This window comes from Neovison vison, chromosome 7 (genome assembly GCF_020171115.1).
Source record: "Neovison vison isolate M4711 chromosome 7, ASM_NN_V1, whole genome shotgun sequence".
In the NCBI taxonomy this organism is placed as follows: Eukaryota; Metazoa; Chordata; class Mammalia; order Carnivora; family Mustelidae; genus Neogale; species Neogale vison.
In genome coordinates this window covers 191,064,694-191,083,018 of record NC_058097.1, presented here as the reverse complement: position 1 = coordinate 191,083,018, position 18,325 = coordinate 191,064,694, and the positions used below count along the sequence as shown (strand labels likewise).

At 38.1% G+C, this 18,325-nt stretch overlaps 1 protein-coding gene across 1 annotated transcript; it reads left to right on the top strand.

Annotated features, from left to right (window-relative positions):
* The first annotated feature begins 5,546 nt into the window (after window positions 1–5,546).
* On the top strand, window positions 5,547–6,488 carry LOC122913607 (olfactory receptor 4C45-like). Its single transcript, XM_044260270.1, has one exon. It carries the CDS (start codon window positions 5,547–5,549, stop codon window positions 6,486–6,488), a length of 942 nt encoding a protein of 313 aa, XP_044116205.1.
* The last annotated feature ends 11,837 nt before the right edge of the window (window positions 6,489–18,325 follow it).

Here is an 18,325-nt window from a genome sequence, read left to right as displayed (position 1 = left end):
GAAACAGTCAAAAAAACAAAGAGGCAACCCACGGAATGGGAGAAGATATTTGCAAATGACAGTACAGACAAAAGGTTGATATCCAGGATCTATAATGAACTCCTCAAACTCGACACACACATAACAGACAAACATATCAAAAAATGGGCAGAAGATATGAACAGACACTTCTCCAATCAAGACATACAAATGGCTATCAGACACAGGAAAAAATGTTCATCATCATTAGCCCTCAGGGAGATTCAAATTAAAACCACATTGAGAGATCACCTTCCACCAGTTAGAATGGCCAAAATTAGTAAGACAGGAAACAACATGTGTTGGAGAGGATATGGAGAAAGGGTAGCCCTCTTCCACTGTTGGTGGGAATGCAGGTTGGTGCAGCCTCTTTGGAGAACAGTGTGGAGATTCCTCAAGAAATTAAAAATAGAACTACCCTATGACCCTGCCATTGCACTCCTGGGTATTTACCCCAAAGATACAGATGTAGTGAAAAGAAGGGCCATCTGTACCCCAATGTTTATAGCAGCAGTGGCCATGGTCTCCAAACTATGGAAAGAACCAAGATGCCCTTCAACGGATGAATGGATAAGGAAGATGTGGTCCATATACACTATGGAGTATTATGCCTCCATCAGAAAGGATGAATACCCAACTTTTGTAGCAACATGGACGGGACTGGAAGAAATTATGCTGAGTGAAATAAGTCAAGCAGAGAGAGTCAATTATCATATGGTTTCACTTATTTGTGGAGCATAACAAATAGCATGGAGGACAAGGGGTGTTAGAGAGGAGAAGGGAGTTGGGGTAAATTGGAAGGGGAGGTGAATCATGAGAGACTATGGACTCTGAAAAACAATCTGAGGGGTTTTAAGTGGCGGGGGAGTGGGAGGGTGGGGTACCAGGTGGTGGGTATTATAGAGGGCTCGGCTTGCATGGAGCACTGGGTGTGGTGAAGAAATAATGAATACTGTTTTTCTGAAAATAAATAAATTAATTTAAATTTTAAAAAAATTTAAAAAAAGAAAGAAGGACAAAGCCAGAAGCATCACACTTCCAGATTTCAAACTATATTACAAAACTATAGGAATTAAAATAGTATATTACTGGCATAAAGACAGATATAGAGACCAATGCAACAGAAAAGAGAACCCAAAAACAAGCCCTCACATATACATATGCTCACCCTTGATCTTTGACAAGGGTGCCAAGAATACACAATGGGAAAAGAATAACATTGTCAGTAAGTGCTGGGAAAACTTGATATCCACAGGCAAATGAATGGAATCGAACCATTATCTTATACCTTCACCAAAACCAACTCAAACTGGATTGATTGAGGAAACAGAAGGCTGGAAACTGAAACTTTTAGAAGAAAACACAGCAGAAAATCTTTATCATTGGAATCAGCTATGATTTCTTGGATATGACACCAAAAGCAAAAATAAACAAAGGGGACTACAACAAACTAAAATTCTCCTGTACAACACAGGAACAATTAACAATCTAAGAGAATGGGAAAATGACATTTGCAAGCAATATGTTTCATATGGGGTTAGTATCCAAAATAGACAAAGAACTCATATAACTCAATAACAAAGATAGCCCAATTTAAAAATAAACCATAGACATTCCCACAAAGAAAATATATAAATGGCCAACAAACAAATGAAAAGATGCTCAACATTACTAATCATCAGAGAAATACAATTCAAAAGAACAATGATGTATTATTTCATATCTGTTAAAATGGCCATTATCAAAAGACAAAACATAACAAGTATTAGTAAGGATGTGGAGAAAAAGAACCCTTGTTCACCAATGTTAAGAATGTAAATTTGTGTAGTCACTATGGAAAACAGGATGGAGGTTCTTCAAAAACTTAAAATAAAATACCATATGATCCAACAATCCCACACCTGGGTATTTATTGAGAACTACTGAAATCAGAACCTCAAGGAATTCTTTGCACTCCTTTGGCTCATTTCAGCATTATTCACAGTAGCTAAGATGGGGAAACAACCTCAATGACCATCAATGGATACAAAGCTTTGAAACAAGTAACAGAATATATACAAACATGGCATACTTTTCAGCCTTAAAAAGGAAGGAAACCCTGTCATTTGGGACCACAGGGATGAAGCTTGAGGGCATTACTCTAAGAAAAATAAGCCAATCATAGAAGAACCACTGCAATAGCCCATTTATATGAAATATTTAATATAGTCCCACTCAAAAGAATCAGAAAGCAAACAGTGTTTTCTGAGGATGGGTAAGGAAGAAATGAGCAGTGATTGTTTAAAGGATATGGATTTTTTTAATAAAAAGATGAAAAATTCTGGAGATGGTTGGTGGTGATGTTTGCACACAATGTGAATGTACTTAATGACACTGAACTGTACAGCTGAAAATGGTTACAGGTGCCTGGGAGACTCAGTGGGTTATGGGGCTGGGTTCAGCTTGGTTCATGATCCTTGGGTCCAGGGATCAAGCCTCTCACCTTGCTCTCTGCTCAGCAGGCAGTCTGCATCTCCTTCTCCCTCTGTCCCTGGTCATGATCTCTCTCTCACTCTTTCTATCTAAAAGAAATACAAAAATCTTAAAAAATGAAAAGGGTTAAAATCATAAGTTTTATATTACGTGTATTTACCACAATTAAAAAAAAAAACAAGGAAGAGGGACAGACTGCAAGTGAGCAAAATTGTTAACTGTCGAGGACAGGGCTGAAGGCACTCTTTCCATTTGTTGTGTGTGATTTCAGGAGTATATCCATTCCTATAAAGGATATAGAAGGATATAGGTGATTTTGTGCAAGATTTCATCCAGCTCTTCAACACGTCAGAAACTGAGGAGAAGTTTATAGTGGAGCCTCCCTTCTATACTGTTTCCATCCTCTACCTCTGAATGTCTTTATAAAAAATGTTTGCCTTGGTGTGATTTTCTCAATGCCTACCATGTAGAAGCATTGCTCTTTACTGTACACCTCCACAATTCTTTCCTGCAGGATAGAGAGAAAAGCTATATTCCCATGAACACCTCATGAGGACCTGTCGTCAAGATACACAAACCAGAAGAAGTTGATGGATCTATGGTTCATAAATGACCCAATCTTCCATAACTGAGAATTCTGCCATCTGAGTCTCCTTTGTCAGCCACTAATAAAAATTTCAGTCTCCCAGAATAACATGGCATGTAACCTTGAAAACTAGTATTTCCATTCTCAGGACAACCATGTTAGTTAGAACAGACACATTTTCCAAAAAAAATCCATTCTCTGAACTCTGACCTATGCCTGAAACCACCCCCTATTCTGTGCCAGGCTCAACAATGTCCAAAGGAACAGCAAAGCCCTGTCAGGAAGATTTCCTACTTCTCGTACCAAAATTTGATCCTAAACTATAGCCACAGACACATGTTTCACCAAAGCTCAACTGCATTCCTAAAACTGGCCTCTAATGATGTTTGTGGGTGCCAAGGGGAAGTAAGTGAAAGACAGTGGCTGAGGCTTCTAGCAAAGAGTCCCACAGGACCAATTACTAATCCTCTGAGGACTTGAGAGGTCAATCAATGCATTACCAAAGTGCAGGCCAAAGTCTTTATAGTCCCCTATACCAGATTTTTCTGAAGAATTTTCCTTGTTGCCATTGTTTTTAATTGAGACTGAGGATAGTTCTGAAATCTGAAAAGTATCTGTATTTTGAAGATGTCTTTACACTTTCACAGGAGGCCAAGAAAGTGAGTAGAAATTAAATCAGAAAGCTACTGACATTTCCTAACTAAAATAGCTCATTTTCGGAGTAAGTTCAGCCTAGTAATGGGAACCAAAATAAACTAAAATGACCAAGAAGACTGGGAGAGTTGTCTAGAGAGAGAATTCCAGTTTCCCACTTGTTACTTCATACTGTGTGTGCAGCTGTGGGGCTATACCTTCAGGGGAAGAAACAATCACTGAGTACAGTTGAGAAACAGTGGAACCCACAATCAACTAGATCCAGGTCAGTAATAACTAAATCTTTGTCCACAAATTTTAAGCAGATTTAATTTATTATACTCAAATTATCTTGACCAAATAGTTTTGACAGCTAGATGCTATGAAGTGAAGGTAATCTTTACCTCTACAAATGAATTTGAACAGGATCATATAAAATATCCATAGAAAACATGATCTGTAATGCTGCCACACATGATGCTGTTGAGAACTACTAAGGTCACTTTTATAACATTGTGGTTAACATGAAGTAGACTGCTTCGGTAGGCTTCTATATGGCATCATTTGAGATTGTTTCCCTTTTTCATGATTCCCATGTGCTACACTGAAGTTAGAATTTGTGGATTAAATCTATTAAGGATGATGAATCACATAGTTGCCACCTATAGCAGCCATGAATAGAGAAGAAATAACAAAAGAGACAGAGCTTTCTGGAAAACAAAAGACATCTTTCTTCACCTTTATTGAAGCTGGAAGTTCATGATACTGACTTCTGTGTCCAGAAAGTTTGAGGAAAAATATGTAGTTATGTTTTTGGCAGGGATGGGAGAAAGGAGGAAAAGAGGAGGAGAAGGAATAAAAAGTCCTAAAGACCATTCAAAAAAAGAATATATTCTTGTATATATTTCATTTTTCCACCAATTAGGACTGAAAACTTCACGTTCCTCTTAATTGATTAAGCATATAGTCAAAGAAAATTTTATGATCTTAGATAACATTTCTTTCTCAACAAGAGGAAATTCAAGGAATCTTTATGACCCATTTAATTCCATTTGTAAAATTTGACTATGATTATAAATCTATTCCAGAGTGTTATTCTTTACATGATGAAAGACCAATCACACAGAAAATTCATTTGTGAAATACTGAAGAGTTTTCAGGGAACTTTGTGCCACTTCCAAAGATGTTGGAAGAGGGAGTATGTAATAGTCATGTTCAGCCAGACAAAACATCCAGGGCAATTGAGTGAATGTGGCTCAAACAGCTGTTATAAAGAGAGTTCCTTGGCCTCCTAAGAGGAAACCCTCTATCTGCAATTCTGTGTGTACATTCATTTGACAGAAAGGAATCCTAGCTCAAAGAACACTGCTGGTACAGAAACAGTAAGGAAGACACTTTCCTATCTGATATAGAGCTGAATTTTAAAGAATATTATATTCCCATAGCTAAACAGATTCATGATAATGTCAAATACACAACAAAATCACTGTCACTGATGAAATTTGTTCCAAAAATAGTGACAGAAAGCCATCTGAAAGGTTTTAGAGCCAGGGATTGGAAGTCAATCGTAAATCAACAGTCATAATAACATGTTGGTTTAATTCTGGTGTTTGTGACATATTGTCACTACAAATTATATAAATAAGAAAATTTTACTTCTTTATACTTCTTTTTATAACTGTTTCCAAAGTAGAGGTGAGTGGAAGGTGTGTCTCCATCAATCCAAGAGGCTAGGACTAAAGAGAGATGGAAGATTTCAGTGTTGAATTTAAAATACTACTCAGAATTATTGTGATCTCTCCAGATGGACCATGTACTTATAACTGAAGCTGACTCCATGGGAAGGACACACAATGTAACAGAATTCATACTACTGGGCCTGACCCAGAATCCAGGACTGAGGAAATTCTTCCTTGCTGTGTTTTTAATCACCTACTTGATCACAATGGCAGGTAACCTCCTCATCTCCATCACCATCTTCATCAGCCCAGCCCTGGGATCTCCCATGTACATTTTCCTGTCTTACTTGTCCATTATAGATAGTTTCTACTCTTCGTCCATAGTACCCATAATGATCTCTGACTTGCTCTCTGACAAAAACACCATATCCTTCAATGGCTGCATGACTCAGCTCTTTGCTGAACATTTCTTTGCTGGAGCAGAGATCATCCTATTAGCTGTCATGGCCTATGACCGCTATGTAGCCATCTGTAAGCCCTTGCATTACATGACCATCATGAGCCGACCTGTCTGTGCTTTCTTGCTGGGAATGGCTGGGATTTTAGGCTTTATTCACGGAGGGATCCAGGTTTTGTTCATGATCCAGTTACCATTCTGTGGCCCCAATATCATTGATCATTTCTTGTGTGATTTGATGCCTCTCCTGGAACTAGCCTGTACAGACACTCACACTTTAGGGCCCCTGATTGCTGCCAACAGCGGGTCACTATGTCTGCTCATTTTTTCTATGCTGGTTGCTTCTTACATTGTCATCCTGCGCTCCCTAAAGACTAAAAGCTCTGAAGGGCGTCTCAAAGCCCTGTCTACCTGTACTTCTCATATCACTGTTGTCATCTTATTCTTTGTACCTTGTTCATTTCTGTATCTGAGACCCATGACCTTCTTCCCCGCTGACAAAGCTGTGGCTGTGTTTTACACCATAGTAACTCCCATGTTGAACCCTTTAATCTACACCCTCAGAAATGCAGAAGTGAAAAATGTCATGAAGAAACTCTGGGGGCAAATAATGAAAATTGGTGATAATGAAACTTGGGATTAGAGTATTTACATAAAAATATCTAGTGAAAATTTAGAGAGAATTATTCCCCTTCTTAGTTAATTAAATGTGGGACAGTCAATTATCCTATCTGGTTCACTTTTCTTCGGAAGTATATATATTGTGGGCAGGATTAACATACCCATTAAGGCAAAGCAGGCATGGTGCCTCAAGCCCACAGTAATTCTAGGAGCACTGGAAGTGGTTAATTTCTTTTAAAATGAGAGGAAAAATGAATGTAATCCAAATCCAACTTGCAGTATAGCCATCTTTATACCAATGCTGTCATAAATTATAATTTTAATATTTTTTTGGTGATGTAATTTTAATATTTTTAATGGAGGAGAAGAACTCATGAGGACAAACAGCAAGGGGCCACAGAAGTCATAATGTTTCCCTGATTGTGGGTATGAAACAGGGAAGCGGCAATATTCCTGAGCACTTTTTACACACCACACCACAGCTAGAATGAAGTTTTATTTCAAAAGAGTGAAACTATATATGCAAAAACATATAGAACGCCAGGGAGTCTTCAAGAAGTACTTTTATCCAAATATACCTTTTCTTATCTTCCTATATTTTAGAGGTTTATATATGCTGCTGCACTACAGCAATAAAAAACTCTTTACTTCCCACAAGCTCAAGAAAAGTACAATTTTACAGAAAGATTTTTTAATTACATCACCTCCATTTCCTGCAGTATACAATTGTCTACAGAAATAATAGAGCAGAATTGACTAATGCAGAAAAAATAGAAGTGATCAAGTCCATAGAGTTAAGGCAGAAAATATCTGTATGTTAAAGATGTGTTTTAGACATGGACAAGGGCAGAGTCTGAACAGCTGGAAATGACCAGTGATGTAGGAACAAGTCTGTGTCACAAATGGAACAATGACCACAGATCTGGATTACAGAAAAGAATTCATAACATGTACATAATGAACTTCTAGGAGAGATTCAGAAACAGTCAGATGCTCTGAAGTCAGAGATTATGAGCTTTAGATCAAAGATGCTTGATTTCTCATCTTCTCTCTGGCATCAATTAACCTTTTGATGTAAGCATTTTGCTTCATCTCTCTACTGATTTTTTTTAATCTATACAATGGAAATAACAGTGCATACTCTCTTAAGTTGTGGGAATTAAATGATTTAGATTGAAAAAACGAATCAGCTAAAAATGAGTGAAATTGCTCAGACATGGTTACAGCCTTCAGATATGTCACCAGCACAGAAAGTAAGCCAGGGACAACAGTTGCTGACAAGAAGAGTCCAGGAACACCACTACCAATGACCATTCACTAACCATGATCACAGGAGGACCAAACATCTGTGCCAGTCTCACTTCACTTTAAAATAAGTCATAAAAGGCATCTGGATATGAGTAGGGACAGCAGAGAAGAGAGTTACTATCTCAGCAAGGAATCTAATGGGACCTGTGTGCAGATCTCTGGACACTAAAATCTAACCCCCCACCAACTCCCTAGTCTGGGATATAAATGCCCTTAAACATATCTGCAGTAACAAATGGGGAAGATGTCTGGAGCAACTGTGAAGTGTCTGAGCAGAACTTATTTCAAAAGCTCTCACTGATATTGGATCCCCTTCTGCTGCTCTCAAAGAGGAAAAGGGAGAGCGACTGCAGTGCCAGAGACCAACAGACCAATCTCTGTACAGAGCGTGTTATTCCTGAGGAAGAGCTCAGAGACTTGTCTTCAGAGGGTGATTTCACAACCAGGGATTGAATATCATGTGATGCTGACATATCTCAGGTTCTCAGTACTTGAGATCAGGTTAGGTCTCACTCTTTATGAAATCCTTTTAAAAATAAATGTTTTGCCAAATAAACAAACAAACAGAGTCTTAAGGGAACAAAGTGTGGTTGGCAGTGGTAGTTGCAATAGGTGGTTGTGGAGGGAAGAGTGAAATAAATAAGATTAAAATGTCAAATTTTGTTATAAAATAAGTAAGCAAGGGGTTAAAAAGTATAGTATAATGAAAATAATCAATAACATTATAATATAGTGTGACAAATGGGTGACTATACTTATCTTGGTGAGTACTGAATAATGTACAGAACTGTCAAATCACTATGCTGTACACCTGAAACTACTGTGACATTGTATGTTAAATACAGTCCAATATAGCCTGTAAAAAATAGATGTTTTGTGATAGTTTCCTGAATGACCATCTTCTAAATATATGCAAGCAACACTGTATCTAAAATATCAAACTTATTTTTAAAGATCTAGTTGTAGTTCCCAAGAAATATGGGATGAAAAAGATAATGTAAAAATAAGGATGATGATGATCATGATGCTCATGATGACAGTGAGTTCTGGAGTACCTTCTCTGAACAATATACTGACCTTCAAACTCATTTATATGTTTTAGAGGTGGTATTTTCTGTCCTTACTTCTTTCATTAATTTAAGCTTCAAACAGTGGAACTTACCTCTTTTTAAAATGTCCTTTACATACCACTAGAAAAGCCATAAAAACCGAGCCTTTAAAGCAATCCCAAGTTGACCTCCCTCCACATCTGCTTTCCTTAAACACAGTCATTCCACTTCCACATTCGGTATATTCAAAGAAGCAAGTGAAAGATCTTCCATATCTGGAAGTAGGCAAGAAGATTCTTGCCAACCTCTCATCTTATCAGTCAGATTAGCAACATATTTTATCCATTTGTGGCCACACAGAAGGTCTCTTATTCCACAATCTTTTTACTGTATGATTCATTGGAAGTGTTTCTCAGGTCATTGGGGAAATGACCACATGGTAAATATGGCCACAAAAACCCAAGCCAAACTATACCTGTAGTTGTCTAGCCATAAATAGAGGCATCCATCTATAACTTCACTTCTTTTCTCCAAATTATCCAGTTGGGAGTTTTGTGGGGTTTTTTTTAAGATTTTGTTTATTCATTCGACACAGAGAGACACAAAGAGAGAGAGCATAAGCAGGAGGAGCAGCAGTAGAAGCAAAGGGAGAAGCAGGCTTCCTGCCGAGCAGGGAACTGGACAGGGGATCAATCCCAGGATTCTGGGATCATGACCAGAGGCAATGGCACATCGTAACAGACTGAACCACCCAGGCACTCCCATTCGGGAGTTTTTAGGTAGAGCATGATAATCAGTGAGAGGACAAGTTTCCAGGGCACCTGGGTGGTTCAATGGGTTAAGCCTTTGCCTTCAACACAGGTCATGATCCCAGGGTCCTGGGATCGAGCCATACATTGGGCTCTCTGCTCAGCAAGGAGCATGCTTCCTACTCTCTCTGCTGACTTGTGAACTCTGTCTGTCAAATAAATAAATAAAATCTTAAAATAACAGAATTTTTAAAAGATGACAAGTTCTCTATTTTGAAGAAAAGTCACCAGGATTTTTCTAGAGTCAGTCTTTCATCAGTGACATATGACACAGGTGGTAGGAGTACTATCTCTTATTCCAAAGTGGTCTCTTGAAAATAGCATGATTTTCTTTTGCTGTAGAATCATGATCCACTTATAAAGACTTCTACCTGATTCTCATTATGACTTTTGTCCCACAACCCCTCCCCATCATCAGATTTCCCAGCTCAACCTTGTGCTATCCTTTCACAGGGCTGGATATAAGAGGAGCTGCATTAACACATCTTTGGACACACACCCAGGCAGATATCCTAAAATCTGATAAGAAAAGAATCGAAGGACTGACCTTGATGCTTAGTAATGGGGCTACATTTGCAGTCAAGAGGACCTTAGGATCCACCCTAAAATATCTTAGGAATACATATTTTCAAATTTAACTCCAAGGATCTTGTGACTTGGGCATCAATATCACCTTCCCTCAGTACACATAAGTTTAAACAAATAATAATGGTCTATGTCAGGCAACACAAAGAAAACATATTGTGAGATGGTGAAGATATACAATTGTGGAATTGCATCATTGCTCATCTCATGTTATCCTACTAAACATAAAAATACTTCGAGTGGACAGAGCAACTGCAAAGATTGTACAAGTTTGCATATTTGGAAGGACTCACAAGAAATCCAAAAGCGTGATGACATAATTTTTTTTTAAGAGCATTGATAATGTGAACTGAGAAACTGAGTACAGGCGAGCACTGAAGGTGGACAAGATGTCTGAACAACCTCTCAGGAGAGATTGTTCACACAGACAAACAAGCTTCATCTCCAGTTGAACCACGAAGAACAGAATGAGATTAAGTCTGGGCTTCAGGAAAGTTCAGGCAACAAGTTTGCAATGAGGTATTCATGTCCCCCTAGTCAAGACAGTTATGCCAAGTAGAAGTCATCAGGTATTTAACTCATTTTAAGAAAATGACTCTTGGGGTCATCGGGAGAGTTTGGAACTTTAAAAAACACAACAAAAATTCCACTGGTCTTATCCTAGCCAAGGGTCAAAGCCCTGTATAGCCAGAAACAAGACTTTCCTGTTCAGTAGCAAAATAACACTGTCCTTTTTTTATTATTTTTATTTGAAGTTAGCCAGCATATAGTACATCATAAGTATTTGTTGTAGTGTTCAATGCTTCTTTAGTTGTGTAAAACTCTTTCTCACACAGTCCACCCTCTGACCCTTGCTCAAAACTAAATCACATATAATCACTCCTTCTCATGTATATTTTGCACCACTTACAGAACAGGAAAAAAATAGATCAAGTGCAAAGTACTAATCTCATCTATCATCAAATAAGCAATGGGTTTTGTTTAAAGAATGATTTCAGCTAACCAAATATTCCACCACAAACATAACCACAAACAAGCACAGTACCAAAGTTGGATAACAACTTTATCACCTCCCAATAATGAAATTAAAATTTTATAAAAAGAATCAATATATGGATTCAGTGTAACACTTAATTGTTAATCAATTCTTTTTCATCCCCTAACCAACCATATTTCAGTGTACAGACATCATGGGAGATGTTACTTCAATTTCCTAATACATTTGACCATCAATATTAGTATTATAGAATTTGTTGAAATCAAATTAATACTACCAGTTAAACCAGTAATAAACCAAATAACAGTTACATTATTATGGATTGAATGGCTCCCTTTCTAGCAGTTAATTCTTGCTACTAAATTTTCACTTGACCCTTTATTTCATATAACCCTGGGTTTCCCACATCTTCTAGTCATCCTTGTCCCCTGTTGCAGACTTCATTGCCAGTCCATTGACTATTGCCCAAACCTAAGAAAAGTCATACTACACCATTATAGTTATAATCAAGCTCTTCTGTTACCATAAGAAATACCACTCTTAACACACTGAGTGGATTTATACTTTCCTCTTAAATTAATAGGCCTTTATGCAGCTACTTTCCAGACTGAGTGATGGTTCTTCACACTGAAGCTACCATTTATACACCAAACTCCTTATTAGGCATTTCCAAAACGTGTTCATAGGGAAGTAACCATTCAACTGAGAGGGTAGGAAAGAACTCAGAAGGGTCTAATGTAGGGCTCAAAGGCAAGGCAGACATTTGTTCATGTGTGCAAGGGGTTAGGTCTTTCTAAAATTCTGTACTCACATTTATATTTAATAAGCATTCAGCTCATTATCCTCCTTACTAGAATAAATCTGATATAACCTAGGACTTATGGGTATTTCAATCTCAAAATAATGTTACATCCTTCATCAGAAGTTAATATCAACAGCTATATGTCAATAAGCTAAGGAACCTAGATGAAATGAATGCATTCCTGGAAAACTATAAACTCTCAAAATTGAACCAGGAAGAAATTGACAACATGAGTAGAACAATATCTAGTAACAAGATTGAAGCAGTGATCAAAAACCTCCCAAAAAACCAGAGACCAGGACCTGACGGATTCCCTGGGGAATTCTACCAAACTTTCAAAGAAGAAAGACCACCTATTCTCCTGAAGCTGTTTCAAAAAACTGAAGCAGAAGAAAACTTCCAGACTCTTTCTATGAAGCCAGCATTACCCTGATCCCCAAACCAGACAAAGACCCTACCAAAAAGGAGAATTTCAGGCCAATATCCCTGATGAATATGGATGCTAAGATTCTCAACAAGATCCTAGCAAACAAGATCCAACAGCCCATTAAAAAGATTATCCACCATGACCAGGTGGGATTCATCCCTGGGCTACAAGGATGGTTCAACATTCACAAATCAATCAATGTGACAGAACAAATTAGTAAGAGAAGAGAGAAGAACCACATGGTCCTCTCAATTGATGCAGAAAAAGCATTTGACAAAATCCAGCATCTGTTCCTGATTAAAACGCTTCAAAGTATAGGGATAGAGAGAACATTCCTGAACTTCATCAAATCTATCTATGAAAGAACCACATCAAATATCATCCTCAATGGGAATAAGCTTCCAGCCTTCCCGTTGAGATCAGGAACATGACAAGGATGCCCACTCTCACCACTTTTGTTCAACATAGTATTAGAAGTCCTAGCAACAGCAGTCAGACAACAAAGAGAAACAAAAGGTATCCAAATTGGTAATGAAGAAGTCAAACTCTCTCTCTTTGCAGATGACACAATTCTTTTATGGAAAACCCAAAAGACTCCACCCCCAAACTGCTAGAACTCATACAACAATTCAGCAACGTGGCAGGATACAAAGTCTATGTACAGAAATCAGTGGCTTTCTTATACACTAATAATGAAAATACAGAAAGGGAAATAAGAGAATCGATTCCATTTACTATAGCACCAAGAACTCTAAGATACCTGGGAATAAACCTAACCAAAGAGGTAAAGGATCTGTACTCGAGGAACTACAGAACACTCGTGAAAGAAATTGAAGAAGACACAAAAAGATGGAAGACCATTCCATGCTCTTGGATCGTAAGAATAAACATTGTTAAAATGTCTATACTGCCTAAGGAATCTATACTTTTAATGCTATTCCGATCAAAATTCCACCGGTATTCTTCAAAGAGCTGGAGCAATAATCCAAAAATTTGTATGGAATCACAAGAGACCCCGAATCACTAAGGAAAAGTTGAAAAACAAAAATAAAATGGGGGGCATCACGTTATCTGATTTCAAGCTTTACTACAAAGCTGTGATCACCAAGACAGCATGGTACTGGCATAAAAACAGACACATAGACCAGAGGAACAGAGTAGAGAGCCCAGATATGGACCCTCAACTCTATGCTCAAATAATCTTCAACAAAACAGGAAAAAATACGCAGTGGAAAAAAGACAGTCTCTTCAATAAATGGTGCTGGGAAAACTGGGCAGCTATATGTAGAAGAATGAAACTCGAACATTCTCTTACACCGTACACAAAGATAAACTCAAAATGGATAAAAGACTTCAACGTGAGACAGGAATCCATCAGAATCCTAGAGGAGAACATAGGCAGTAACCTCTTTGATATCAGCCACAGCAACTTCTTTCAAGATATCAGCCACAGCAACTTCTTTCAAGATATGTCTCCAAAGGCAAAGGAAACAAAAGCAAAAATAAACTTTGGGGACTTCATCAAAATCAAAAGCTTCTGCACAGCAAAGGAAACAGTCAAGAAAACCAAGAGGCAAACCACGGAATGGGAGAAGATATTTGCAAATGACAGTACAGACAAAAGGTTGATATCCAGGATCTATAATGAACTCTTCAAACTTAACACACAAAACAGGCAATCATATAAAAAAAATGGGCAGAAGATATGAACAAACACTTCTCCAATGAAGACATACAAATGGCTATCAGACACATGAAAAAATGTTCATCATCACTAGCCACCAGGGAGATTCAAATTAAAACCACATTGAGATACCACCTTACACCAGTTAGAATGGCCAAAATTAGTAAGACAGGAAACAACATGTGTTGGAGGGGATGTGGAGAAAGGGGAACCCTCTTACACTGTTGGTGGGAATGCAAGTTGGTGCAGCCACTTTGGAGAACAGTGTGGAGATTCCTCAAGAAATTAAAAATAGAGCTTCCCTATGACCCTGCAATTGCACTCCTGGGTATTTACCCCAAAGATACAGATGTAGTGAAAAGAAGGGCCATCTATACCCCAATGTTTATAGCAGCAATGGCCATGGTTGCCAAACTGTAGAAAGAACCAAGATGCCCTTCAACGGATGAATGGATAAGGAAGATGTGGTCCATATACACTATGGAGTATTATGCCTCCATCAGAAAGGACGAATACCCAATTTTTGTAGCAACTTGGACGGGACTGGAAGAGATTATGCTGAGTGAAATAAGTCAAGCAGAGAGAGTCAATTATCATATGGTTTCACTTATTTGTGGAGCATAACAAATAGCATGGAGGACAAGGGGTGTTAGAGAGGAGAAGGGAGTTGGGGTAAATTGAAAGGGGAGGTGAACCACGAGAGACTATGGACTCTGAAAAACAATCTGAGGGGTTTGAAGGGGCAGGGGGGTGGGAGGTTGGGGTACCAGGTGGTGGGTATTATAGAGGGCACGGATTGCATGGAGCACTGGGTGTGGTGCAAAAATAATGAATACTGTTATGCTGAAAATAAAAAATAAATTAAAAAGAAAAGATACAAATCTTTGAAACAAGTAACAGAATATATACAGACATGGTATACTTTCCAGCCTTAAAAAAGAAGGAAAACCTGTCATTTGTGACCACAAGGATGAAACATGAGACCATTACTCTTAGCAAAATAATCCAGTCCATAGAAGAAACACTGCAATAGTCCACTTATATGAAATATTTAATACAGTCCCACTCGAAAAAAAACAGAAAGCAAACAGTGTTTTCTGAAGATGGGTAAGGAAGAAATGAGCAGTGATTATTTAAAGGATATGGATTCTTTAATGAAAAGATGAAAAATTCTGGAGATGGTTGGTGGTGATACATTTGCATACAATGTGAATGTAATAAATGACACTTAACTGGACTGTTAAAAAGGTTACTGGTGCCTGCAAGACTCAGTGGGTTACATGTTGGCCTTCAGCTCAAGTCATAATCCTGGGGTCCAGGGATCAAGCTCCCTGCTCACAGGGCAGTGTGCTTCACCCTCTCCCTCTGCCCCTGTGTGCTCTCTCTCTCTGTCTCACCCTATCTATCTAAAATAAATACATAAAATCTTAAAAAATGAAAATAGTTAAAATAGTAAGTTTTATATTATGTGTATTAACCACAATAAAAAAAAAAGAGAGAGAGGGACAGACTGTGAGCAAGCAAAATTATTAAGTGCTGAGGACAGTGCTGAAGGCACTCTTTCCATTTGCAGTATAGAATGGATTTCAGGAGCATATCATTGATTTTTTTTTTCAAGGTGATTTTGTACAAATTTCATCCAGCTCTTCAACATGTCAGAAACTGAGGGAAAAGTTATAGTGGAGCACCCCTTCTATACTGCTTCCATCCTCTACCTCTGAATGTCTTTATAGAAAATGTTTGCCTTGGTGTGATTTTCTCAATGCCTTCTACCATGTCGAAGCATTGCTCTTTACTGTACGTCTCCACGATTCTTTCCTGCAGAATAGAGAGAAAAGCTATATTCCCATGAACACATTATGACGACCTGTCATCGAGACACATACACCAGAAGAAGCTGATGAATCTATGGCTCATAAATTAACCAGTCTTCCATAGTTGAGAATTCTGCCATCTGAGTCTCCATTGTTAGCCGCTAACAAAAATGTCAGTCTCCCAGAGTTACATTGCACATAACCTTGAAAACTGGAATTTTCATTCTAAGGACAACTATATACTTAGAACAGACACATTTTCAGAGAGAAATCCATTTTCTGAGCACTGACCTATGCCTAAAACTGTCTCCTATCCTGTGCCAGGCTCAGCAATATCCAAATGAACAGTAAGGTGCTATCAGGAAGCTTTCCAACTTTTGTTACCAAAATTTCATCTGAAACTATATCCACAGACACATGTTACACCAAAGCTCAACTGGCCTCTAATGATGTCTGTGGGTGCCAAGGGGGAGTATGTGAAAAGCAGAGGCTGAGGCTTCCAGCAAAGATTCCGACAGGACCAATTACTAATCCTCTGAGGACTTGAGAGGTCAGTGCATTACCAAAGTGCAGGCACTCTGCCAAGGTCTATTTAAATATTTGTCTAGAATCAGTGAAGAAAGAATTAAAGGATATTTAACTAAATGACAGAGGCAGAGTATATACCTACAAGCTTAAGATTCATATGTGAGACATTGCACCCAAGCTTGTGGGGTTAAGAGGAGGAATGAAAAAAAATTCCCTCTACACTACTCATGGACTTTGGGAAATGTATTTTAAAGATGTGTCTACATTTTCATAGGAGGCCATTCAAGAGAGTAGAAATTAAATCCTAGAGTATTGAAGCTTCCTAAATAAAACAGCTCATTTCTGGGCAAGTTCAGAATGATAATGGAACCAAAGTAAACTAAAATGACCAGGACTCGGACAGTTGTCTGAGAGAGAATTCCAGTGATGCTCTTGTTAGTTGACAGAGCAGCTGTGGTGCTATGCCCTCAGGAGAAGAAAACATGACTGAGTGCAATCCAAAAACAGTGGAACCCACAACCAACTAGATCCAGGTCAGTAGTAACTCAATCTTTTTCCACAAATTTTAAGCAGATTTACTTAATTTATCCAAATTATTTTCACCAAATAGTTTTTGTAGCTATATACTGTGAACTGAAGGTAATCTTTTTCTCTAAAAATGAATTTGAACACAATGACATTAAAATAGCAGTAGAAAATGTGATCTGTAATTCCGCAACACATGATGTTGTTGAGAACTACTAAAGTCACTTATCTAACACTGTGGTTAACATGTATGTAGAAGTGGATTGCCCCCGTATGTTTCTACATGTTTATTTGAAATTGTTTCCCCTTTTCACAAACTCCATGTTGCCATGCTGAAGTCAGAATTTGTGGATTAAACCTATGAAGGATGATGAAACACTTAGTCCCCACATATAGTAGCAGCCATGGATAGAGAAGAAACAAAGAGACATAGCTTTCTAGAAAACAAAAGATAGTTTCCTTACCCTTATTGAAGCTGAAATGTCCTGATGCTGACTTCTGTGTGTGTAAATCTTTGAGGAAAAATATGTTGTTATATTCCTTACCAGGGACAGGGAAAGGAGAAAAAGAGGGGGAGAAGGAATAAAATGTCCTATGATCATTTGTAACAAAGACTCACTATGGAAAATCCATGCCTAGATCAATCAAACAAAGAATAAATTCTTGTATATATTCAATTCTTCCACTAATTAGCAATGAAGACTTCAAGTTCATCTTAATTGATTAAACTACGTCAAAGGAAAAACTGGTATTATCTTAGGTAACATTTCTCTCTCAACAATAGGAGATTCGAGGAAACATCATGACTCATTTAATTCCATTTGTAAAATGTGACTAGGATTATAGATCTATTCGGGAGCAGTATTCTTTTTATTTAAAGACTAACTGACTGATTAGAGAGAGCACGCACAACAGACAGACAAGCAGAGGCAGAGGCAGAGGTAGAAACAGACATCCCCTGAGCAGAGAGCCTGAACCGGGACTCAATCTCAGGACGCTGGAATCAGGGCCTCATCCAAAGGCAAACACTTCACTGGCTGAGCCACCCAGGCACCCTTTTCTGGTGCTTGTAATATACTTTCACTATTCAACTTATATGAATAAGAGAAATTTAATATCTTACTGTTCTTTTTTACAAATATCTCCAAAACAGTTGTGGTGAGTGGAAGGTGTGGCTTCCTCTTTAGTCAGACCTCCTGGGTCCTGATGGAAGATTTCAAGTTGAATGGATGGTGATGGAAGTGATGGAGGTGATGGAAGATTTCAGTGTTGAATTCAAAATTCTGTGATCTTTCCAGATTGACCGTAGACTTATAACCCAAGCTGACTCC